The sequence below is a fragment of the Rhinopithecus roxellana genome, chromosome 12, assembly GCF_007565055.1.
Source record: "Rhinopithecus roxellana isolate Shanxi Qingling chromosome 12, ASM756505v1, whole genome shotgun sequence".
Taxonomy (NCBI): domain Eukaryota; kingdom Metazoa; phylum Chordata; class Mammalia; order Primates; family Cercopithecidae; genus Rhinopithecus; species Rhinopithecus roxellana.
This window is the reverse complement of record NC_044560.1, coordinates 67,946,855-67,971,637: the sequence shown is the minus strand read 5'-3', so window position 1 is coordinate 67,971,637 and position 24,783 is coordinate 67,946,855. Positions and strand designations below refer to the sequence as shown.

The 24,783-nt window shown below is 37.2% G+C and overlaps 1 protein-coding gene across 1 annotated transcript in view; it reads left to right on the top strand.

The window, feature by feature from the left end:
• Positions 1–24,783, top strand: part of COL24A1 (collagen type XXIV alpha 1 chain) — a 388,303-nt gene that overhangs the window by 127,921 nt on the left and 235,599 nt on the right. The window contains exon 19 of the mRNA XM_030912579.1: positions 3,320–3,373. Within this exon, the coding sequence (XP_030768439.1) occupies positions 3,320–3,373 (54 nt within the window). The remainder of the gene's footprint in view (positions 1–3,319; positions 3,374–24,783) is intronic.

Genomic DNA, 24,783 nt, shown 5'->3' with positions numbered 1-24,783 from the left:
TGGTGGCGCACACCTGTAGTCCCAGCTCCTCAGGAGGCTGAAACAGGAGAATAGCTTGAACCCGGGAGGCAGAGGTTGCAGTGAGTCAAGATTGTGCCACTGTACTCCAGCCTGAGTGACAGAGTGAGATTCCATCTCAAGAAAAAAAAAGAAAGAAAGAAAGTTAGGCCATATCATATGTAAGGTTCTGTATAGTCCTGTGATTATGATGTTTTTCTCTTTTAGAAATAGTACTTATTAATATTCCTCTAGTGTAAGCTAAAGAAAAGATAGAGAGCCTATTTCACCTTTAACACATTATCTTAAAACCCTTAGTATTTTTTTCCTGAAAGAAGTCACAATAAATGCTAATGATGTTCTTTTAGGGCAGGGAGCAAGAGACAGTGAGAGTGAGTCTTTTACTTACTCGTTTTACACTTTTGTGCACTGTTCTAATAAAGAAAATTAATGTCAGCAGGAATTACTTTGGTAGGGAGATAATTGATTTTTTATTTGTCTTACCAAATTTTTGAAAACTACTTTGGGCCGAAGATAAGATAGGCATTCATGAATTAAAATTAGTGAGATAGCCTTGTCTTTAGTCTCTTGTTGTATCTATTACTTGTTTATATCTTTTTGTTTTAATTTAAAAAAATGTTTTCGGAGACAGGGTCTCCCTCTATTGCTCAGGATAGAGTGTAATGGTGCCATCACAGCTTACTGCAGTCTCCAACTCTTGGGCTCAAGTGGTCCTTCCACCTCAGCCTCTCAAGTAGCAAGGACTGCAGGTGCTCACCACCATGCCCAGCTAATTAAAAAAAAAAAAAAATTGTAGAAACCAAGTCTTGTTTTGTTGCCCAGGCTAGTCTTAAACTCCTGGCCTCAAGCGATCCTCTCACCTCGGTCTCCCAGAGTGTGGGATTATAGGTGTGAGCCACTGCACCTGGCTCTATATATTATTAGTAGAAAAACTGTAGATATTTGACCAGGAAAACTTTGCTTTTTATGGAAGGACACACTTGTTTGATGAAAAGTTGCTTATACAGAATCAGTTATTATATTAAGAAACAAACTCCCACACTCAATTATATAAGTTAATGCCTACCTAAAATATTTGTTTACTGTCATGGAAAGAATGCCAACATCATAAGGATGTCTTCCCTATTTTATAGATCCTACTTTTAATTTTCTGTTACCTAAGAGGTTGGTGTTACTAACTAATAATTGTTTCCAAGTAGATCTAAGTTGTAACGTGAAATAATATTTTCAAGATATTAGAAAGAATGTCCTGATTTGGAAAGTTGGTACAGTTCTTAAATAGGAAAGCTTTTGCTCTACAAGTATTTAAAAAAAAATAGAGAAAACTACCACTCTGAGGTTGTCAGTAAATACACTTTCATTTAGACCAAGAAAACAAACACAATTGTTATGCCCTATCCATTTTTTAGCTAGAGGTTTTTGTCATTTGTAGATGTTTATTTAATATTAGTCAGTTATCTATAGATAAGTAACTTTAAGTAACTTATAAGTTACTTAAAATTCAGCTTTTATAAAGGAAAATTGACATTCATAGGAAATTTGCAATCGAAGTTTTTCAAAACAAAGAATTATTCTGAAGAACAAGTAAAATCATTACACAATTTGTGTTTTTAAATATCTGATTGTCAATTAGCTTTTCTGAAAACAAAGCCCTAGGGTATTGCTATTTTATCCTCACTGTTTAGAAATTTAGCTTTGTGGTTGGATTTTGCCACTAGAGGGCTCCAGCGAGAGCCCCTCGCCCCATCTCTGTCTCTTTAGAGATGCTTGTCATTTTGAGAACTTCAGTATACAGATTCTGACGGATCACAGATTTTGTTTTTGTTTATTTGGAAAGGGAAACTTAAATGAGACTTTCCATAGTATTTCACTGGCTTCCTCTAGGTTTGATTGCAGTAGTTGTATGGTGTCCTGTTTTATGTCCAGATACCTCAGCACTGAGAATGAATTAAGTGCATATTGGAAACTGTGATTTAGGTTTTGGAAAATGGGCAATCCCAAATTGTAACTTGCAAGTTTAGGTGATCTGAGGCTTATTTAAATTAAATTTGAAATTTAATATGACAGAAATAATGAATGCAATAGTTTTTCTTATGAAGATAGATATATCAGACTACTGTCCTCCCTTTCCAAACTTTCATCTCTTGAGAGCATTGCTAGCCTTCTCTAGTTTCAGTCTTTATGCTTGCTTCTCTCTCCTGTCACTTTCTCCTTCAACCCTGATTTCACATCTTTATCATGAATCTCAGAAACTAGCTTCAGAGATATGAAAACTGAATCCTCAAAACTTCAATTAAAGGATGAAAACAATCTAGGAATTCTGTGTATGAGCCAGGAAAGCAGCAAGGGTGTGAAGAGAAGGAATAATGATTGTAAAATTGGTTGACATTTAATGAGTACTTCGTATGTCAGACATTCTGCTTAGCACTTTACATATATTATCTAATTTAATTTCCAATGACTCTTTGAGAATGTTACTACTATAATTATTGTTTCTATTTTATTGATGAGAAAACTGAGGCTTAGAGAGATTAAGTAAGGATTTCAATCCAGGTGAGTCTTAATTACTAATACAGGCCACTTACAGTATCAAAGGAGAGAAGAATTTTCAGAGACAGCCCTGGGACTGTGGTTATTTATAAAAGCAGTTTCTCATCTAGAATTCCCTATCTTGTTGAGTCCAGCTTTATTGTCTTATCTCTGTGAAATATGCATAAACACACAATATTTTCTTGATTTGAGCACTTGACTCATTAATTTGTTTATATCACTAACACTTGAGTGAATGCATATTAAACCCATAAACATCTTATTTAAAAACTTTTACAGTAATGATGATTACAAATTTTTTTAAAAAGTCATTACAACCTTGTTTGACGTAATAATGTAATGACTACTGGCCGGGCGCGGTGGCTCAAGCCTGTAATACCAGCACTTTGGGAGGCCGAGACGGGCGGATCACGAGGTCAGGAGATCGAGACCATCCTGGCTAACACGGTGAAACCCCGTCTCTACTAAAAATACAAAAAAAACTAGCCGGGCGAGGTGGCGGGCGCCTGTCCGGGAGGCTAAGGCAGGAGAATGGCGTAAACCCGGGAGGCGGAGCTTGCAGTGAGCTGAGATCCGGCCACTGCACTCCAGTCCAGGGGACAGAGCGAGACTCCACCTCAAAAAATAATAATAATAATAATAATAATATAATGACTACTATTTCTTTACCATATGCCTGTTTCTTCTTTTAATTGTGTTTATTAAGTTAATGTTTATACTTTGATCCTCCTCTCCCCCCCCCCCATTTTAGGGCCAAACAGGTGACCCAGGACTCCAAGGACCATCTGGCCCTCCAGGACCAGAGGTAAAATATTGGTGGAAAGATAATAAATTTGAAACAAAATGGTGGAAATTAAACTTGTTTGGTAAAACATGTTTAAACATAGGAAGCTTAAGAAAGATCCTCTTTAAAGTTTGTATCTCTGTAAATAGTTTGGACTAAATTTTTCTGTTATGTCACGAGGTATGCAACAGGGATCCTAGGGAAACAGAAAAACACATTAGCCACATTTTCACGCTGATTAGGATCACAGCTGATTTATTTGTTCTGCACAGCTATTAATAACAAGTACTTGAGACTTGGAACCAAATTTCAGGAAAGAAACGCCACTGAATTATTAATGCAAAATGTTTCCAATTATTGCTATATCCATATATCATTGAAATCTCATACAGTATTCTAAAACAAATACAATTAAGTCTGTAGTACATATATCAAATTTGTTTGTATATACTTTAAAATTTGTGACTTTGGTTTAATGGTTGATACAGAGTGGCTTTCGTTTCTAAAATTCTATATAGAACATAAGCTTCTGAGATGAAACATTTGGATTAAAAAAATCATACTATGAGTCAGAGCTATGAGTCAAAGCTATATTACATGGAGATGAAACTTCTGAAGCTCACTCTGGTTTCAAAAATATATGCCTATATTGATATGTGTGTGCCTGTGGGTGTCTACACACACACACATACACGTAAGCACAGACATATCAGTGTACATACATATTTAATTCAAAGTTGTAGATTCAGCAGAAGGCTGAGAAAATAATTGGCATCAGAATAAATAAGTTAGAGCAATAATATCATAGTGTCAAAGTAGTAGGCAGAGTTTCTAAGACTACTGCTGTACTGATGCTGTCTCCCTCTCTTTGTAAACCATAAGATCTACTTCGATTGCTTCGCAGCTGTCCTTCAGGGTTGGCTGATTTTTTTTTTTTTTTTTTTGGAAAATGCCTATTCTTACTTACTGTATGATTTAAAAACACATTGGGTATTGGTAGTTCAAAAATCTAAAAAGCAGGCTGGGCATGGTGCAATCCCAGCACTTTGGGAGGCTGATGTGAGAGGATCGCCTTGAGTCCAGGAGTTCGAGACCAGCCCTAGCAACACAGTGAGACCCTGGTGCTTAAAATAAATAAATAAATAAATAAAAGTTTTAAAAGTTAGCCAGGCCTGGTGGCTCACACCTGTAGTCCCAGCTATTTGGGAGGCTGAGGTTGGAGGATCACTTGAGCCTGGGGTGGCACCATTGTACTTCAGCCTGGGTGACAAAGTGAGACCCCATCTTAAAAGAAGAAGAAGAAGAAGAAATCGTCTTCGAAACTTCATTGTACTTAGTTTTATATCAATAGAGAGGAAACAGGAAGTAAAAGACAGTAGTATATTGATCTCTGCATTCTCATAAGAAGGAAATTGAGTAATTAAAACTACAATTTCAGATTAGTATAAGCTTCTCCATATGAGCCTACAATTTTTATTTTAATTATTTTTAATGAAAGCTTTCCTGGAATGAATAGTATTTACACTCTTGTCATACTGAGGATAAAGAATCTATTTTAATTTTCATGATCTTTAAAGGTTCTTATTATGACAGTATTGCCCCATTATTACTGCAGTTACAGGTAATATGTACACTAGAAACGTCTATGTTGCCTCCTTGCTGTCAGTATGGTTTTCTGTCATTTTTCTTCTTTCTCATAAAGCTTGGTTAAAGGATGCATGAGCCATGTTTTCACTTACTACCTGATCTTCCAAAGATGTTTCTTTATTTCTCTCTTCCCTTTAAAATTTCATAATATCCATCAACACTGAAAACATTGTGTCATTATCTCTGATTTCAGCACCACTAACATAAGGTCCTGAGCCCCAGCCTTTTCAGAGTACCAGTCCTTCCTCTTCACCTGTCTTAAGTTTTTTCATGGAGCTAAAAATGTAACCTGTACTCTCTCAAGAACTGATGCTAGATTGTTTTGGGAAACAGAGTCTAATCCAAGGAGCATAACTTTTTCTTGATCATAAAAATATAGTACATAGGCAACTATATATGAGACAACACTTTTATCCAAATCCTTCTCAACATTAAGCTTTTAATAAACTTGCAGGTCCAAGAATTTTAAATAGTATATTTAGTAGTAAACCAAGCCTGAAAACTTTCTGCTTGTATAGCGGATGAATTTTTCTCAGGTAAAGGGTCTTATGCATTGTGCTAAATTCAGACTTTATCCCGTATGCATTGACTAAAGATATTTAAGCAAGAGAATGGAATTATTAGACTTGTGCTTTATGCAAGGCAGCAGGGGAAAGGATAAAAGAGAAGAAGGGAAGGAGGGGTGCCAAGGAGACAAACTAAAGGTTATTTAGAAGGATGGTGCAGCAGAGCAGGGGATTGATGATGAGGTCCTGTGACAATAGAGAGGAAAGGATAGCTTAAAGAGAGAACTAGAAAATATAATTCACAACACATAAAACAATTAGTTTAGCTCATTCCAGTTGTGAGAGAGAGGAATAAAAGACAATTTTAACGCTTCTTGCTTGAAAAGTTGGGTAGAATGTGCATCATCATTCCAAAAATAGAAAATAAAAGAGGAAGAGGAGGAGGAGGAGAAGGAAGAGATTCAGGGCGGCTGGAAATAATGTTTTGGCTTTGAATCTGTTAAGGTTTAAAGGCCTTTAGGAGATATAGAAAATTAGTCTAATAAGTGTCTTAAAACTGTAGGCCTAAAGCTCAGAAAAGTAGACTAGAGATACATACTTATATAATCATCTGCATAAAGGTATTAGATGAAGCAATGTAATAGATGAATTAAAACAAAGTGTAAAAATACTACACCTGGAAACTCACTCCTGGAAGGCTACATTCTTTGTCTACAGTGCAGCAAAGTTTTAAGTTGGTAATAAAAAGTCAGTAAAATAACATTTTGGGTGACTGAAAAATACATTCCTTAGTAACTTATGGTCTGGAGAGAAGAAATAGCACAATAGGAATTAGAAAATGTTTAGAAGTGAAGGAGAGCGAATCAGTATAAAAACTTGAGTGTTGCAGCTGAAGCAACATTTAGAGGACAATTTATATACAAATTTTCATTTTTCTTGAAAACAAGGAAGGTAAAAAATAAGTGAGTTATATACAGCATAACTCTAGGGATTTGTTTCAAAAGAAGAAAGAAGTTGAAAGAGATAAATAGGATAGTCTCTGTTTTCTTAGTCTTGAGACTAAATCTCAAGAGTAAGGGGACTATGCAGGAGAAAGGGGCTGGAGGAGCTCTTTGAAAAGTAAGTGAGTGAGTGACTGCGGAATCACAAAATGATTTCTGAGTTGTTGGTTAAGGTAATTTTTGGATAAGGTTTTTGTTTGTTTGTTCTTGTTTTTGTTTTTGAGACAGAGTTTCACTCTTTCACCCAGGCTGGAATGCAGTGGTGCTGTCTTGGCTCACTGCAACCTCCGCCTCCCAGGTTCAAGCGATTCTCCTGCCTCAGCCTTCCAGGTAGCTGGGATTACAAGTGCCTGCCACCACACCTGGCTAATTTTTGTATTTTTAGTAGAGACAGGGTTTTGCCATGTTGACTAAGCTGGTCTCGAACTCCTGACCTCAGGTGATCCACCTGCGTTGGCCTCTTAAAGTGCTGGGATTACGGGCATGAGCCACCATGCCTGGCCCAATTTTTGGTTAGTTTGAAATGTAAGAGGCTTTTGCCTGAAATACAGTCACAAAGCTCTGTACATTTTGTTGTAAGGGGATTTCAGATTTGAATACGATCTTCCCACTGCCAAAAGGATGACACATGGTCAGTTATATGATTCTCCTGTCTTTTGGATTAGAACATATTAATTATTCAAAAGGAGGTAGCAATTCATTGTATTATGTCATTTCCACTATTCAATATAGATGGAAGTTATAATGTGAAAGCATAATTCAGTAAAAGTAATTCTATTAGGGGCCAAAATGATGAGACCTACATATGTACTTCTATGATAGCTTTTGTTAATAACTAGGTCATAAAAGGTTTAAGATAATATCTGAAAATTACAGAATTTGGGGGTTAACATCTTCTGAATGAGAATTGAGGAGTTAGTCTGAGTACCTTGCGCAAATTACTTCAACTCCCTGGGCCTTTCTTCATCTGTAAAACAGAAATATTAATAGTACCAACCTCATAAAGTTGTTTTATTATACACATTAATTCATGTAAAACACTTCAGCATGTAGTTAATAGGAAGCATTCAGTATGTATTAGCTGCCACCACCACTGCCACCACCACCATAATTGAAGACAGCACACATTGTCTAGACCCAAGGCAAAAAAGCCTGGCCAGTTCAAGATCAGAAAGAATGCCAATGTAACTGGAGTGAGCAGAATGAATGAAGAGGAAAGTGGTATACAACGAAGTTGGAAAAGTAGACAGGGGATATATCATGTATGCTCTCACAGAGGAGAGTGAGAAGTTTGGATTTGGTTCTAAGTGCAGCAGGAAGCCATGAGAGGCTTTAAATAGGGCAGTGGCATGATCTGATCTGATTTATGCTTTTCAAAGGTTACTCCGGCTGCTGAGTGAACCTAAGACTGTGGGGAGAAACAGTGCTGAAAGTAGGGACATGATTTTTTGTTTTTATTTATTTATTTATTTATTTATTTATTTGAGATAGAGTCTCGCTCTGTCGCCCAGGCTGGAGTGCAGTGGTGCAACCTCGGCTTGCTGCAACCTCGGCTTGCTGCAACCTCCACCTCCCGGGTTCAAGCGATTCTTCTCAGTCTCCCAAGTAGCTGGGACTACAGGCACATGCCACCACACCAGGCTTATTTTTTGTATTTTTAGTTGAGATGGGGTTTCACTATGTTAGCCAGGATAGTCTTGATCTCCTGACTTCGTGATCCACCCGCCTTAGCCTCCTAAAGTGCTGAGATTACAGGGGTGAGCCATCACACCCGGCCAGTAGGGCGATGATTTAAGGAGATTATTTTACTTATCTAGGCAGAGAACTTATTTGAATGAATAGTAATTTTAGTTTTTGATAATAAAACCATGCCAGCTATAGAAAGTGATTTTTGATTTTTCAACCTCACCTGGGCATTACTATCACCTGTAGAACTTTTTTTTTAAAGGCTGAGCATGGTGGCTTATGCTTGTAATCCCAGCATTTTGGGTGGCTACAATGAGAAGACTCTTGAGCCTAGGAGTTCAAGACCAGCCTGGGGCAACATAGTGATGCTTTGTCTCTATTAAAAAGAAAAAACACACACAGATTCCCAGGGCCAATCTCAAAAATGCTGAATCAGAATCATTGGGGGTTGCTCCACAGGTGATTAAGAGCAATAATAAAGAACCACGTCTTATTTTTCTGTTCTTTATGGCAGCAGAACCTTTATCCAACAGAATGAGAGTGTTTTCAACCCAGTAAGGTATAAGATCACCAAAGAAGTCAGAACATTCTCCTTGTTCTCTACGTGGAAATTATCATCTCATTCTGTTTTAGCAACCTGGGAAAATTATTACTACCGTTTACTGCAACATAGCATGACACAGAGATAGCATTCTATAAATGTTTTTAAAAATAAAGTGATAAAAGAAAGACACTAATAGGCTTTGCTATGGATTTTTTTCCATTAACATTTAATTTGCACAGGAGCTGGAGCAGAGAAGGAGAACTGGATTGCCTTTGCAGTACAGGGTGAATGTGATTCAAAAGCGCAAGTTTTATAGTACCAAGAGCGTATGAAGCAGCCTGAGATAAGAGTAGGAGAAGGGCAGGCAACTTAGAAGATAGTCTCACAGACAGAGAAAAATAATCCGAGTTAGCCCAGTGAACTAATTATACATGTTGGCAACATTTACAGTCATCAAATATCTTACAATTGTATTTATTCATCATTATTTTTCTACAGAATAATTAGGTTAAATTCTATAAGGCTAAAATCAGGGGCTAAGCCTTCCTCAATAGCCATTACCACTTTAGAGTAGTGTAATCTTAGTGGTTAAGCTGAGTTTATTCATGAGTAACTAAAAGGTACAGAAAAATAATTCATATGTTTTTCTTTAAAACCGTGTGAGGAAACTCATATTAAAAGTATGCTTATATTAAACAGTAATTTTAACTGTGTATTTTCTTCCAGAAAAGTTAGAGAAATTATTCTATAAGGCAAAGCTATATAGGACAAAGTTAGATAAGTGTACTACCCTGCTTACTTTTCTGCCCGGTCCTCATCCTCTTATCCTTTTTCAATGTTCTCACCTACCCCTGAGGTATCCAATCTCAGTAGTTTCTGGTGTATCCTTCTTGTGTGTTGTGTGTGTGTGTGTATGTTTTGCTTGTTTAAGGGGCAGATGTATGTGTATTTTCTTATACTTTTTTATTACATAAAAGTTACATAGTATAGATACTTTTTTGCACTCTGCTTTTTTTACTTAAAAATATATCCTGGAAAACACAGCATATCAATTCATGGAGCTCTTCTTTATGTAATTTTGTAGCTTCATAATACTTCATTGTGTGGATGTATCAGTTTATTCAGTCATTCTCCTACATATGGAAATGTAGTTTGTTTCCAGCATTTTGCAATTACAAACACTCCTGCAATGAATAAACTTGTGCTTACGTATTTCTGTATGGTTGGAGGTGCGTCTTCATGGTGAATTGCTAGAATTGGATTGCTAGGTCAAAAGAAGATATTGTTAGATATTGCCAAATTCTTCTCCGAAAGAATTGCATTCCTATCAACATTTCTGTAATTATGACATTTCTCTCACTATGAATGACACTGAAAATCTTTTTATGTTTGAGGACTGTTTTATAATCTTTCTTGTGAAATGTCCGTTTATGTTTTTTGCCCATTTTTCTACTAGGTATTTGGTCATTTTACTCTAATGTTTAAAATTATTTGTGTATTAGAGAAATTAGCCCTTTACCTGTGATAACTATTGCAAGTAATTTTTTCCTAATTTGTCACTTGTCTTTTGACTTTATTTGTAGAGTTTTTTGACAGGAAATAGCTTTACATTTTTAAATAGCCAAATTTGTCAATCTTTTAGGGAATTTGGATTTTGAGTCATCATTAGAGAACCTTTTCCTATATCCAGGTTTTAAAGAAATCACCTATGTTTTCTTATGATTCTTGATTAGTTTTCTTTTTGTATTTAGGTCTCATACATTAAAAGTTTTGTGTGTTTGTGTATGTCTGTTGTGATTTATGTATTTCATTTTACATTTTTCTAAATGGCTAATCAGTTTTCCCAGAATCATTCATTAAACAGTCTATCTTTGCCTCAGTATCATAGTTTATTTTAAATTATGCTACCTATATCATACACAGTCACACACTGCATGCATCGTTTTGGTCATTGATGGGCCTCATATACAACCCTAGTCCCATAAGATTATAACAGAACTGAAAAATTTGTATCACCTGGTGATGTCATATAAAGCCTTTGTGACATCATTACTCACATGTTTTGTGGTGATGCTGTTGTAAACAAACCTACTGTGTTGTCAGTCATATAAAAGTGTACAGTAATGCCCTGGGCCTTCACATTCACTCACTGCTGATTTACTAATTCACCCAGAGCAACTTCTGATCCTGCTGGCCCCATTCATGGTAAGTGCCCTACATAGGTGTACCATTTTTTATCTTTTATACTACATTTTTACTGTACCATTTGTATGTTTATATAGATTTGGATACACAAATACCATTGTGTTACAATTGCCTACAGTATTTAGTACAGTAACATACTGTACAGGTTTATCGTCTAGAAGTAATCGGCTATACCATATAGCTTAGGTGTGTAGTAGACTACACTATCTAGGTCTGTGGAAGTATACTCTATGATGTTCACACAATGACAAAATTGCCTGACAAAATATTTCTCAGAACAAATACCCATCATTAACTGATACATGACTGTACTAAATTTCTACTTCTTGGATCTATGTCTGTACTTTATTTTCTCTTCCATCTGAGTGGCTGTCTGTTCATGCACAAGTACCACCTTGGTTTAATGACAGAAACTTTATGTTGCGTTGAGATGTCTGGAAAGGTTTTCAGTCCTCTGAGCTTTTTTCAGTGTTTACCTGGCTACACTTGCCTTCTTGTTTTTCCATATAAACCTTAACATCAATTTATCTAGGTTCATTAACAAATATTGTTAGTATGTTTATTGGCTTCAACTTACACTTACAAATTAAGGGAGTGCTGAGATCTTTATGATATTGACTCAGTCTTTCGAGAACAACGGTGGGGGGGTTGTCTTTCATTTGTTCAGATCCATTTTTGTGTTTTTCAGGAGTGTTTTAAAATATTCCTTAGGTTTTGCACATTTTTTGTTAAATTTTTTCTTCCGCATTTTATATTTTTTGTTGTTATAGTAAAACGGATTTTCTCTGCCATTATATTCTCGAATACATTTTTGTTTATGTGTCCAAAGATTATTGATTTTTCAATGTTAATGTTATATCCTGTTACCTTAATGGTTTCTTTTCTTTTTTTTTTTTAGTTTTACTATTGATTTTCCAGAGTTTTCTAGACATGCTCTCATGTAATTTTAAAATAGAGATCATTTTAGTTCTTCTTTCCCACTTCTAAAATCTCTAAGTTAATTCTCATGGTTAATTGTGTTGTAATACCTGAGTACAATGTTAAAGAAGTAGTGAGCATCCTTGATCTGTTCCTGATGTTAGTGGAAACATTAGAGTGATTTCTCATAAAGTAAATGCCGTCATGAAGATTAAAATATTCATATTTTATTACATTAAAGAGATAGGCTGGGGATTGCTTGAGCCCAGGAGTTCAAGACCGGCCTGGGCAGCATGGCAAAACACTGTCTCTACAAAAAAGACACAAAAATTAACCTGGCATGGTGGTGTGTACTTACAGTCCCAGCTCCTCAGGAGGCTGAGGTGGGAGGAACACTTGAGCCCAGGAAGCAGACGTTTTGGTGAAGTTTTTGCACCACTGCACTCCAGCCTGGGCAACACAGCAAGACTCCCCCCGCCCCACCAAAAAAAGAAAGATTAAAAAAAGAAATATCCATTAATTTATATTTTCTTGAATGTTTTAAATCACGAATGATTATTATATTTTGTCAAATATATATACTTGGTTAAAGGTTTTATATTTCCTACATGTATGGAGATAATTATGTATTTTTTCTGTTTGGATCTATGTGTATGGTATATTAATGGATTTTTTTTTTATTGACCCAACTTGCATTCTTGAAATATATTCTACTTGATTGTGGTGATCCTATTATCCTCTACAAGAGTGGTACATTTGTTACAGTTAATGAACCTACATTGACACATCATAACTATCTCCCAAGGTTCACAGTTTACATTAGTGTTAGTGTTCACTCTTGATGTTGTGCTTTCTATGGGTTTGGAAAAATATGTAATGATTTACCACTATATTATTATACAGAGTATTTTCACTGCCCTAAAAATCCTTTCTGCTCTGCCTAGTCATCCCTCCTCTCCCCTGCCCCCAGCAACCTATGGGCACTGATCTTTTTACTGTCTTCATAATTTTGTCTTTTCCAGAATGTCAGGCAGTTGGAATCGTACAGTATGTAGTCTTTTTAGATTGACTTCTTTTACTTATTAATATGCAATTAAGGTTCCTCCATGTTTTTTCATGGCTTCATAACTCATTTCTTTTTAGCACTGAATAATATTCTATTGTCTGGATATACCACAGTTCATCCATTCACCTACTAAAGGACATCTTAGTTGCTTCCAGGTTTTGGCAGTTATGAAGCTGCTGTAGTCATGTGCAGGGTTTTGTGTGTACATAAATTTTCAATTCCTTTGGGTAGAATTAAGGAGTCTGGCTTCTGGATCACACAGTGAAAGTATGTTTTGTTTTGTAATAGACTCCCTATCTTCCAAAGTGGCTGTGCCGTTTTGCATTCCAACCGGCAGTGAATAAGAGTTTCTTTTGCTCTACATCCTCACCAGCATTTCGTGTCAGTGTTCTGGATTTTGGCCATTTTAGTGAGTGTGCAGTGGCACCACATGGGTTTTGTTGTTGATGGTGGTGGGTTTGTTTGTTTGCTTGTTTTGAGACAGAGTTTCACTATGTCACTCAGGCTGGAGTTCAGTAGAGTGACCATGGCTCACTGTAGCCTCAACCTCCTGGGCTCCAATTAACTTTTGTTTATTAACCTCAGCTGCCTGAGTACGGAGGACCACAGCCATGTACCACGGCGCCCAACTGTTTTTATTATTATTATTATTATTTGTAGAGACAAGGTCTCACTGTGTTGCCCAGGCTGGTCTCAAACTCCTGGACTCAAGCAGTCATCATACCTTGGCCTCCCAAGTGCTGCGATGAAAGGCGTGAGCCACTGGAACCAGCCCCCATTGTTGTTTTAATTTTCAGTTCCCTAATGACATATAATTTGGAGCGTCTGTTCATATGCTTATTTGCCATCTGTATATCTTCCTTGGTGAGGTGTTTGTTAAGGTCTTTGGCCTTTTTAATTTGTTTTTTTTAATTGTTGAGTTTTAAGAGTTCTTTGCGTATTTGGGGTAACAGTTCTTTATCAGATGTGCCTTTTGCGAATATTTTCTTCCAGTCTGTGGTTTGTCTTCTTATTCTCTTGACATTGTTTTCTGCAGGGCGGAAGTTTTAAATTTTAATGAAGTTCAGTATGGATTGTGTCTTTGGTGTTGTTTCTAAAAAGTAATTGCCATACTCAAGGTCATCCAGATTTTCTCCTGTATTATCTGCTAGGATTTTATAATATTGCATTTTACATTAGGTCTGTGATCTATTTTGAGTTAATTTTTGTGACAGGTGTAAGGTCTGTGTCTAAATTCGTTTCTGTTTTGCATGTAGATGTCCAGTTATTTCAGCAGCATTTGTTGAAAAGACTATCTTTGCTCTATTGTATTGCCTTTGCTCCTTTGTCAAAGATCAGTTGACTGTATTTATGTGGGTCTATTTCTGAGTTCTCTATTCTGTTCCACTCATCTACTTATCTATTGTTTCTTCACTACCACACCATCTTGAATATTGTAGCTTTATAGTAAGTCTTGAGGTCTAGTAGTATCAGTCCTCCAACTCTATCCTTCTCTTTCAAGTTGGGTTGGCTATTTTGGGTCTTTTGCCTCTCCGTATAAAGTTTAGAATCTGTTTGTCAGTATCCACAAATAACTTACGGGATTTTGTTTGGTATTGCATTGAATCTATAGATCACGTTGGGAATAATTTACTTAATCCTTTTTTATTTCTTTTATCATAATTTTATAATTTTCCCCATATAAGTTTTGTACTTATTTTCTTAGGTTCATACCTAAATGTTTCATTTTTTGGTGCTGTATTGTGTTTTTAATTTCAAATTTCATTTGTTTGTTGTTGGCATATAAGAAGCCAATTAACTTTTGTTTATTAACCTTGTATCCTACAACCTTGCTATAATTGCTTATTCATTCCAGGAGGATTTTGTTCATTTTTTTTGTGATTTTCTACATAGCCAATCATGTCATCTGTGACAAAGGCAGCTTTATATTTTCCTTCTCCATCTGTATAGTTTTTACTTCTTTTTCTGGTCATATTGCATTATCTAGGACTTCCAGTATAATGTTGACAAGGAGTCATAAGAGGGGATATTGTTGCTTTGTTCCTTTTCTCATTTCTTTTTATTCTTTTATTTTTATTTATAAAATTATTAAGGTCTGTTTTTTTTCTCTTATCATTACTTTAAATGTATTCAATAGACTTCCATATGGAGTATGTTTTATTAAAATTACTTTTTGATATTTTATAATTTCAATTTGTATATGCCTTCTCACCCAGTAATTATTTAAATAGGCAATTTTTAAATTTTCAAGTGGGAGAGCTTTTTCAGTTTTGATTTTGTTAATAATTTCTGGTTTCATTGCATGGTGATCAGAGACTTTTTTTTACTTTATAGAACTTACTGACCTTTTTCTTTTTTACCTAGTATATGTTCACTTTTTGTGAATGTTCAATGTCTTCTTGACAAGATGGTATATTCTTATTATCAGGTGCAAAGTTTGGTATGTAGTGATTTGCCCTTCCTTATTGATTATGTTGTTTAGATTTGCTGTATCTTCACTTATTTTTGTTTTACATGATCTGTCTGTGTTAGTAGGATGGACTGTGGCCTCTGTCAATCCAGTTGCTCTTAGAGCCACAACTGGTACTTTTCTCACTCTTTCACTATCCATTTTACATTCCCCTCACCCTTAGCTATCACCTCAGCTGATCTTGGTAGCTTATCTGGTATTATAACCTAAACCTTCATTGCTGAAGAGCATGTATGTTTGACAGGAATGCAAGAAGGTGCCCAGTGTATCACCTGAGTTTCATATGTATTCCTTCCTGCCTTTATTGTATAAAAGCAGTCTTGCTTCCTTTTGTTTATCAGGGTCAATTAGTCAAGCCAGTGTGGTGACTTCTCTTTTTATTTGTTCAGACCTGGTCACAAAAACTCCAAAGTGCTCTGGTAGCAGCCATAACTTTTAGTTTAGTAAGACCTTTGTTGTATCTCCTGTCAAGAGAGAACCCCCGCTTCGGGTAACAAGATCTTCAACCCTGTAGAGTTCAGTGTGGGGTGAAGGAAGCACAGAATACAGTGTGTCATTGGGAGTGATGGTAAATAGGACCATACCTGCTTCCACCCCTTGGTCTTTAGACCCAAATGTTCATCCTTTTTGGGACAAAACTCCATATAGGGGTCAGTAATTTAATAAATCCACTGTGTCCTAAAGGGTAATACACCATTTTTTCACATTATTTTCTTTTAACTGGCACATCAGTTAAAACTTTAGAAGGAAGTTCCAATGTTACATGAGGCTGGATGCCTCTAGATTGGGCAGGATAAAAACTAATGGATTATATCATGGGCCTACTCCTTGCACCTCCTTCAATGTGAAGAGGGTCTTCATATTTGGATGCTGTGTTCTGTGAGGTTTCCTGTTTGTGGTTCAGGCATTCTGTAAGTCTCTAGATAGTGGTGCTAGTAGAACTTTAGAGACAAGAAAGGTAAACTCTTACCCAAAATAGATACCTATCTCTGTGAGGATGAACTGTTGATACTTCCGGGTTGGAAGGGGTCCAAGGTAAGAAATTTGCCACAGAGTAGCTATTTGTCTTCTTCGAGGAATGGTGCCATAACGGGGATGTTGTTGGTCTTTTTAGCTGACAAATGGGACTTTCAGAGTCAGCAGAAGCTGGAACATCCTTGGTAAGTGATAGTACATGCTGTTGGGCTCATACATAACTTCTGTCTTTGCTGCCATGTCTTCTCCATTCATGTGACACTCATGCCAGTCTGGGAGTGACCAAAGATGAAGGCTGCCTGATGTCAACTGGCCAAGTCATTTCATCTACTTGGTTTTTTATAAACTCCTTCATGGTATATGCTTCCTGGTGGGCATTAATGTGTGAGATAGAACTCTTCATACTCTTTCCCTAATCCCATGTGTCTATTCATGTGACTGTATCTCAGATCTCTCTCTTCCTCTATTTTTTCTCGTCCCAGGCCCCTGACCAGATAACCATGCCATTGATTACTGCCCAAGAATCTATATATCCTCACTTCAGGTCACTTCTCTTGACACACAAAAGATGATGAGCTGGTACACTGCTCACAGATCTACTCATTAGGATGACTTTTTTCTTCTCTGTTGTTATTCAGGTACTCATAAGTGTACCTCTTTTGCTGTTGCTATCCATTTTCAACTAGAACTGCTTATCCAGCTGACCCAACCATAAACCAAGCTCCTCCAGCTAGTCATATGGGAGCTATTTTCTCACCCTAACACATATTCCTTTAGTTATAAGCCAGGAGAAGGGAACTGCAGTGAGTGTGAAGGTGACATTGGGGTTTGGGCTACCTATTAATGCAGCTTACTTGTTCCTCCTGGTCCCACTTGGGTTCAATCCTGTATATAACATTTCTCCTGTATAATGGATTGCTGCTAGTGCCCATCTGAATTTATGTCTTGGCAGCCTAACAGAACCCAGGATATAATGGCAAGTTCTAAGTGTGTGGTTACTTGATGTCCCATAGTCAAGTGTCCTTCCTTTACTAGGTTCCAGTAATACCAAAAACTGTTTCTCAAAAAGCATATTATTTTCTGCTTCAGATGACATGGCCTTACTCCAGAATTCCAGAGGCAGCATTTATTTCTCTCACTGCAAACTGCCATAGGCTTCATACTGCATCTTCTTCCACTGTAATACCTCCAATACTAGAGGATCTTCTTGATTAAATGTACAAGTGGCGGGACTGATTGTACCATGTCATAGATTTATGATGTTGCCCTTTCCTGTTTTGGGTGCCGCTCAAAGCTAGCAGCCTTCAGTGTCACCTGGTATATAGGCTAAAGTAGTATTCCTAAGTATAGAATGGTTTGCTCCCTGGACCCCAAAAGGCATGCCTTTCCTTTTTTTTTTTTTTTTTTTTTTTTTTCGTGGTGGAGTATGTAAGACTCTCAACTTGCTCTTGCCTTAAAGGGGCTATTCAAGTATATCCCTAACCACTGGGATCCTAAATCTTCAGAGAATTGGCCAGCTTATGAATCTTTGAAGGGTGTATATCCTACCATCTTGAGTGCATGTGTCTTGCCAAATTCTCTATTGTACTAGCCATCTCTTGCTATTCTTGTGCAATCAGCATGACATCATGTATGCAGTGGATTGGGGTGATGTTCTGTGGCATTCACTGAAGGTTCAGATCTCTTCAGACTGAACCTGTATCATATGACAGAGGTAGGAGAACACAGGAAAACTGTAAGTGACTATTGTCCATCCTACATGAATGCAAACTAGTTTTTTATTATCTTTTTTAATTTTAAAGGAAAAAAGTACATTTGCTTAATTGGTGACTATATACCATTTATGGGAAGACTTAGTAATCTTCTCTAGCGATCATACTACATCTGACAAAGCAGCTGTAACTAGGGCTGTGATAGTCTACAGTCACCCTTCAGAATCTATCTGATCTCTGCAGGAGCCCGCCTGGTGAATTCAGCAATGCTGTGATAGGGACCACCACTGCTACATCTTTTAGGTTTTTAATGGTGGCACTAATCTATGACATCCCCCTACACACAATGTGACTGACAGTCATAGAGATGTGATTGGCTGATCATCAGAACCCAAAGATCCACCTATGGGAATATCTCTGCCTTTTATGCTCTTCTTTAGACAATCCAATTCTTACTATTCATTTTCAACAGATCTTTCTCGGATATCTATTATATATGTCAATCACTAAGAAAAAAAAGTGCTGAGGTGAATAAGATTAGGTCCTGACTTAGGGAGCTTATAGTCAAGAAGTCAATATTCAATTCTTATACCATGTCAAAGCCTCTACTGTCTCTGTCTGTCCTTTTTCCCAGGCATCAGGTTTGATTAGGTTTGATAAAATTAAAATTTAAAAATCAGGTCATCCCTTGAAAGTCTAGAATCAGTGCAGTCCTCAGAGAAAGTTGTAAAATAGTTGAAGATTTTTTTTTTTTTTCCTGAGGCTCTTAGTCTCTCCTTTGTGTGTGTGTGTGTGTGTGTGTGTGTGTGTGTGTGTGTGTGTGTGTGTTTACCCCCTTGGGCATGAGTTCTTTTCCATCTCAAACAATCTGTGTGCTAAAATTTGCCCTTCCCATCAAAGCCTGTTTTCATGGAAAGACCTGATGAATATATTTCACTCCCAGCAGTAAATGATTATGAGCTAACGGCAATGTATTCCTATTTTAAGAATATTTGCATTTTAGCAATGAACAGAAACCTGAAACTAATGCAAAATGTCATTAATCAAAGAATTTAGGGTGTCATTTAGTGAGCAGGGAAAAACTTATGGATGACTAGAAACTTTTATACCTCTCAACTTAATCATACCATGCAAATGGTCATCTACTCAACTAAAAAGGAAGGACAGGACTGACCACCACTTCTTGCTAGTGACTTTTGGTTAGGAAACTCAAATCTTCATAAGAGTTGGTGAAAACAAAGTACTCTGAAGTTTTTGTTGTAAATGCTGTTTGCCATTGGCATTGAAGAGAACTGTTCATCATTAAAGACCAGCTGAGCAAATGTGATTTCAAACCACTTCAAAGCGTTTTTTCTCTTCTTAATGTTTTACTTATTCTAGGCAATGTGACAGTGATGATATTTGCATATGCTGTAACAATGAAGTGAAAAGATCTGTGCATTTAGCTTTTCACAGAATTTTAAATATTAGAGGTGTTCCAAGATAAAACATCACTTGCCTTAATAACTAAGATTTATTTTTTCCATATTTTTTTCTGCTTTTAATAAAAACGTATGGAAAATGCTCTACAGGAATCTTTTCTATTTCTTTAATCATAGTAGTATCAGTATTGAGCACTAACCCCAAGTGTCCTCTCAGTTCTGGCAGCAGAGCACCTTCTTATATGGTAGCAGGATGGTTAGAATGTTTGTTGATTCAGCTGTTGAGCCCCCTGGGCTACAGAGATTGCCAAATATTTGAATTTTGGATGATGTACTTGGTATATGGGGCCAGTTGTTTATGACAAAAATGAATCAAGACCACTAATCACAGCAGTGCCAGAAGTGGCCAAGCAGTGGGTCCTCTTTTTCCATCAGGGTGGTCTTCATTAGAGACAAAGACTGAAGTGAGTTTCAAAAATCTGGCTATATCAAGTAAAAGCATGCTTTTAAACTTCATTTTTAGTACTTCAGTGGACTTAATTGGAATAAGCTAGACTGTGGCCAGCTATATTAATTGATTAGAATGTAATGGATTCCCTTCACCTAAATGATTTACTTCTTTGATATCTTTTATGACTGGGATTTGGATGATAAATTTCATGTTTTTAATTGTCGCTTAAGTCATGCTGAAAGAGTACATGTGATTAAGTCAGTCGATAAAAAAAGTATTAGGTTTCTACTATGTGCAAATATGTGCCTAGTAATCACTGTAAGATATATTAAAAATAAGATGTAATTGATAATTTAGGAAGATTTAGTCTAGTTGGGAAGAACAAACTCTATATGTAAACTGTTAGGTAATGGTGAAGGCATCATATGAGAATTAAGGAGTTGTTAGAGTTCAGTGTTAGAGATAGATTAACAAAAAATGAAAGAATAGAGAAGGATTCATAAAAAAGATGGAAGGGTTTATAGAAACGACGGAACTTGAATTAGATTGTTTATTAATAAATTGCAGGAAAGGGGAGGGCATTCCAAGCACAGTGAACCACATAAGCAGAGCCAAGAGACCTAGGTTATATTCATGGTGGATTTACAGGAGTGGGTGACACTGGCTGGCTGATACAGTTTTTTGTGTGTTGGCACAGAGTGACAAATAAGATTGTAAAAGTAGGTTGGCATCAAATTATTAAAACCTTTTATTTCAAGCTGTGTCAGAGGCGGCATATTCAGTGGTTAGGTAATCTGAGCTAATGTGGCAATTCTTGTGTTGTGAAAAAAATATGAGACCCCTCTCTCATCTCCCAGGTGAACCAGCCAAAGTTGTATTGCATTGCCTGTTTTTTGCTCATACTGGTCACAAATTTTCATCCTTTTATACTCACTATAGATGGGAGTCTCTGCAACTATTATCTATAAGGAGATAGAATCTTCTGCCTACTCAGGATGAATCTTTCTTTTTCTTTTCTTTTCTATTTTTTATTTTATTTTACTTTATTTTATTTTATTGAGATAAGGTCTTGTTCTGTTGCCTACCCAGGCTAGAGTGCAGTGGCGTGATCACGGCCACTGCAGCTGCAACCTCCCAGCCTCAAGCAGTCCTCCCACCTCAACCTCTCAAATAGCTAGAACCACAGGTATGCACTACCACACCCAGCTAAGTTTTTTATTTTTTATTTTTGTAGAGATAGGTTTTCATTGTGTTACCCAGGCTGGTCAAGCTATCCCCTCCATCCACCCACCTTAGCCTCCCAAAGTGCTTGTTACAATGTTGCAAACCTGAAACTGCTCACCAGATTGATGAGGAAGCCTTTCTGCCCAGAAGAGAGTTAGGGACAACTAGCGCAACTGTCTTTGAACTTACTTCCCTGTACTTGGCCTGAAGCTGTCTCTCCCAGTACCTGCTCTAAACAGGCAATAAAGTGGAGGACCATTTATTGCTTGTTGACCATGTATTTGGTTGACATATTCTTGCAATTTCCCATGGACTTCTCTCAAATCCTGTTAATCATCTGTGAGGCCCTAATACTTCCTCCTCCAGAAAGCTATGTCTCTCTCAGTATCCCATCTTCATCACCAAAACTGTCAGAATCTGAGATTTTATTCTGTTTGCAAGCCAACAAGTTAGTCTGACAGTTTCAATGATTCTGGTAAAAGACACAAGCTCCTAAAACAATGACAAAAGATAGTTTATTACTCTTGGCAAAAGCACTTTTCAGAGTATCAACATTTTTGCACTGATTAACTGAGCCCCACTTCCTACAGGGCGACAAGAAGAGGGCTAGATGATGCTTGCATATGTGGTAGGTTGCATTACATAAGAGGAATCTGAAGTTTAAGGAGACTAAATCTTTTATAATGGGCAGTCAGAAAAGATAATGTATTCTAGAGAGATATTATCTCTGTTATCTTGGACAGTTAGCATTCCCTCCTGCCCTTTGCTTCAGGAAGCAATGCAAAAATCTCTGAAGAGAGTGACTGGAATAATGCAAAGTCAATACCTCATTTGCAGAATGTGTGGAAATGCAAGGGACCAATGAAGAATTATCTTCCAGTGACATGTGAAGTTAAATATTGGAGGTACAAAAATGGGTCAGATATATGCCTTTTCCTGCATGAGCTTGCATTTCATTGGAACAGAGAAACATGCCCTTAATTACAGTATAGTATGAATAGTGCTAACTAGCCATATTAACAGAGTTCTGTACAGATATAAAATAATCTGCTGCTGATTCTGACTAAGGTGCATCGTGAAAGTTTTCATAGATCATGTTACATTTGAGTTGGTAACAAGTTACATGATGCAAGAACCAGTGGCATGGAGTACATGGGTGTTTGAGCAGTGACTTGAAGAAATAGTACGGATTTATCAAGTAGAAACAGAGGGCAAGGGCATTCCATCCAGAGGAAACAGCATTTGTAAAAGCACAGATGTGTAAAGAAGCTAGATGTATGTAAAGAACTGCAAATACTTCAATGTTTCAGTAAGGCCTTTTTCCATTGAAAGTGACAGAAACTCAGTTTGAACAGTTTTAAGTGAAAAAAAAAAAATCAGAATTGGATAATATAATCAGGAAGTCCAGGAGTATATGTGTCTAGAGATTTGGCTAGGTACAGGAACTTGATGAATATAACCAAGACACTCTGTAAATCTTATCCTGGCATTTCTCTGTTGGCTACATTCACAGGAACACGTTGTAGAAAAAGTGGTCATTGGCAATTCTAGGCTTCTGTTGCCCTCAGAGTTAGCAATCTAAGCAAAAAGAAAGCACTCTTTTTTTCCTTGTGTCTCTAGCAAAAATTGTTAGGAGACTCCAGCCAATCAGGCTTTGACCACATAATCATCTTTTTTTTTTTTTTTTTTTTTTTTCTGTCACGAGGCGGGAGTGCAGTGGCACAATCTTGGCTCACTGCAACCTCTGCCTCCTGGATTCAAGCGATTCTCCTGCCTCAGCCTCCGAGTAGTTGGGACTACTGGCGCATGCCACAACACCCAGCAAATTTTTGTATTTTTAGTAGAGATGGAGTTTCACCATGTTGGCCAGGATGGTCTCGAACTCCTGACCTCGTGATCTGCCTGCCTCAGCCTCCCAAAGTGCTGGGATTAAAGGTGTGAGCCACCACGCCTGGCCCACATGATCATCTTTCAATCAATTGCAATAGCAATGGAATAGGAATACTGTAATTTGCAAGATTTAGGTCATTTTCCCACCCCTGGAAACCGGGATGGAGAACAGAGTACATGGACTGCGAAATGGGGAATAATGTTTCCCCAAAGAGATTTTTAGCAGATTGAAGAAATGTCCTCTACATTTCACATCTTTAGTGCCCAATATCTACTTATCCCCTCTTGCCACTTATACAGTTTTAAACATGCCTTTGCCTAACAGTGCAGGCACCTACACAGCTGAAAACGCACTGTCCTTTCTCCAAAAGAAGGTACCCCAAGGTACTGGCCAATTATTGCTTACATCTCTAAGGCCAAGTTCTCAGGGTAAGGTGCATTCCTTTCAATGAGGCCTAAAAATGTCTACATTTCTACTAACCAGTATAGATAGTGAAGAAAGAAGGAAAACAAGATATCCCATTTGAAGAAAAAGAGAATGTGAAACAACATAGAGTGGCCCTGGACACATAGCTGTGTATCTAGAACAAAAGTAGGTAATTGAGACATGCCAATTGCTCGTAACAGTGTAAATCTTTTATTTTATTTTATTTTATTTGAGACAGAGTCTCGCTCCGTCACCCAGGCTGGAGTGCAGTGGCCGGATCTTAGCTCACTGTAAGTTCCACCTCCCGGGTTTACGCCATTCTCCTGCCTCAGCCTCCCGAGTAGCTGGGACTACAGGCGCCGCTACGTCGCCCGGCTGGTTTTTTGTAGTTTTTAGTAGAGACGGGGTTTCACCGTGTTAGCCAGGATGGTCTCAGTGTAAATCTTTTTTAATCACCTAACTTCCCATTCCATGCAGCAAACATACATACATTGAAAGGGAGACGATCTTTGAGATAAAGAGTCTCTAGAATATACTTTCTATGAAGCCAAGGAATTTTTTTGTTTGTTTTCTAGTATATGATCAATGCCAAGAACAGTGCCTGATACATAGTAACTATCTCTTAAGTTAATTTAAACTCTTTTTTTTTTTTTTTTTTTTGAGATGGAGTCTCCCTCTGTCGTCCAAGCTGGAGTGCAGTGGCACCATCTCAGTTCACTGCAACCTCCGCCCCCAGGGTTCTAGCAGTTCTCCTGCCTCAGCCTCCCGAGTTGCTGGGACTACAGGAACCCACCACCACGCCCGGCTAATTTTTTTGTATTTTTAGCAGAGACAGGGTTTCGCCATGTTGGTCAGGCTGGTCTCAAATTCCTGACCTCAGGTAATCCACCCGCCTCAGCCTCCCAAAGTGCTAGGATTACAGGCGTGAGCCACCGTGCCTAGCCAAATTGATATTCTTTACTTAAGATATTTATAAGAATTCTGAGACAGATATATAGATATTGAGTACCTAAAATTATACTTAGCCAAAAATATGCATTAAATAATGGTTATGCTGTTACTTTCAAACAATTCAAAATCTGAGCTCCACTGATTTTTATCTGGGGACAAGTTCAATGAATAATTTCTATTTTCTCTCTAAAGATCTTCAAATTATTACCAACTGTTGCCTACCAAAAAGAAACATCTAAAACACCTAATACCAATTACCTTTTTTTGTTACAGCTTTATAGAGGTACAGTTAACATGTAACAGTTATATGTGGTAAAATGTGATAACTTTTGACATA